The sequence below is a fragment of the Lipotes vexillifer genome, unplaced genomic scaffold (genome assembly GCF_000442215.2).
Source record: "Lipotes vexillifer unplaced genomic scaffold, Lipotes_vexillifer_v1.1 scaffold225, whole genome shotgun sequence".
NCBI lineage: Eukaryota > Metazoa > Chordata > Mammalia > Artiodactyla > Lipotidae > Lipotes > Lipotes vexillifer.
In genome coordinates this window covers 1,303,659-1,304,628 of record NW_006787630.1, presented here as the reverse complement: position 1 = coordinate 1,304,628, position 970 = coordinate 1,303,659, and the positions used below count along the sequence as shown (strand labels likewise).

General features: G+C 63.2%; 1 protein-coding gene across 1 annotated transcript in view; it reads left to right on the top strand.

Annotated features, from left to right (window-relative positions):
* LSM7 (LSM7 homolog, U6 small nuclear RNA and mRNA degradation associated) overlaps positions 1-970 on the top strand; it is a 4,882-nt gene extending 3,912 nt beyond the window's left edge. Inside the window, exon 4 of the mRNA XM_007460436.1 lies at positions 712-970. Within this exon, the coding sequence (XP_007460498.1) occupies positions 712-854 (143 nt within the window). The 3' untranslated portion in view covers positions 855-970. The remainder of the gene's footprint in view (positions 1-711) is intronic.

Sequence of the window (970 nt, the reverse complement as noted above, 5' to 3'; positions counted from 1 at the left end):
GGCTCTAGGGAAAACCAAGGGAGCTGGGGTGTGCCACGCGCTTAGATGGGGTGGGCGGAACAGCCCTGGAGGCATGGCTGCTCTTCCTGCATCAGAGGCCGCTCCCACCTGGGCCCTGGCTCGCTCCTTGGCTGAGTCTGCGCCCTCTTATCACCCCCAGAACAGCCCTGGGATGGAGGCCCTGACGCATGCACACGGTCCCGGGAGGGGAGGGGCAGGCTTGGACAGCTGTCATCCTGCAGGGTCTGGGAGTGGGGAGCCACACCCCAAGTCGGGCCTCCCCAACTTGCCATCGTGCAGTAACAGTAATGGAGGCCTCGCCGCCATGACCTCAGGAGAGCTTTCCTCGGCATGCCATCACTTCCCTGGGTCCCTCGCCCCACTGTGAACAGCCCGTTGGCACGGGGGTGAATGGTGGCCCCGCAGGGCTTCCGAGATTCTGCAGATGGGGTTTTTCTCTGCTGCCCATCTGAGAACTCGGTCTCCGCTGTCCCCCAGGCTGTGTCCTCATTGTAGAAGGAGGACAGGCTGCACACGGCTATTTCCAGAGCTCTTCCTGAGCCTCGTGGTCCGTCTCGGGGAGAGGCTGCCAGCTGGCTTGGGAGTGGGGCCCTTGGCCTGCCCTCCCCACCCCCCCACCGCGGGCCCATCTCCGGTCCTCCTGGGCCTCTGAGCCTGCGCCGCCTCACTGCCGCCTCTCTTCTTCCGCAGACCCTGATGACCAGTACAAGCTCACGGAGGACACCCGGCAACTGGGCCTGGTGGTGTGCAGGGGCACCTCCGTGGTGCTCATCTGCCCGCAGGACGGCATGGAGGCCATCCCCAACCCCTTCATCCAGCAGCAAGACGCCTAGCAGCCGGGGCCGCCCCTCCCCCAGGACTTGGGCCACCCGTAGGAACGGAACTTTCCTTTTTGTATAGCTTATGTTTTTGTTTTCTTTATAAAATTGCAAATCTCAAGTGTCCAGGA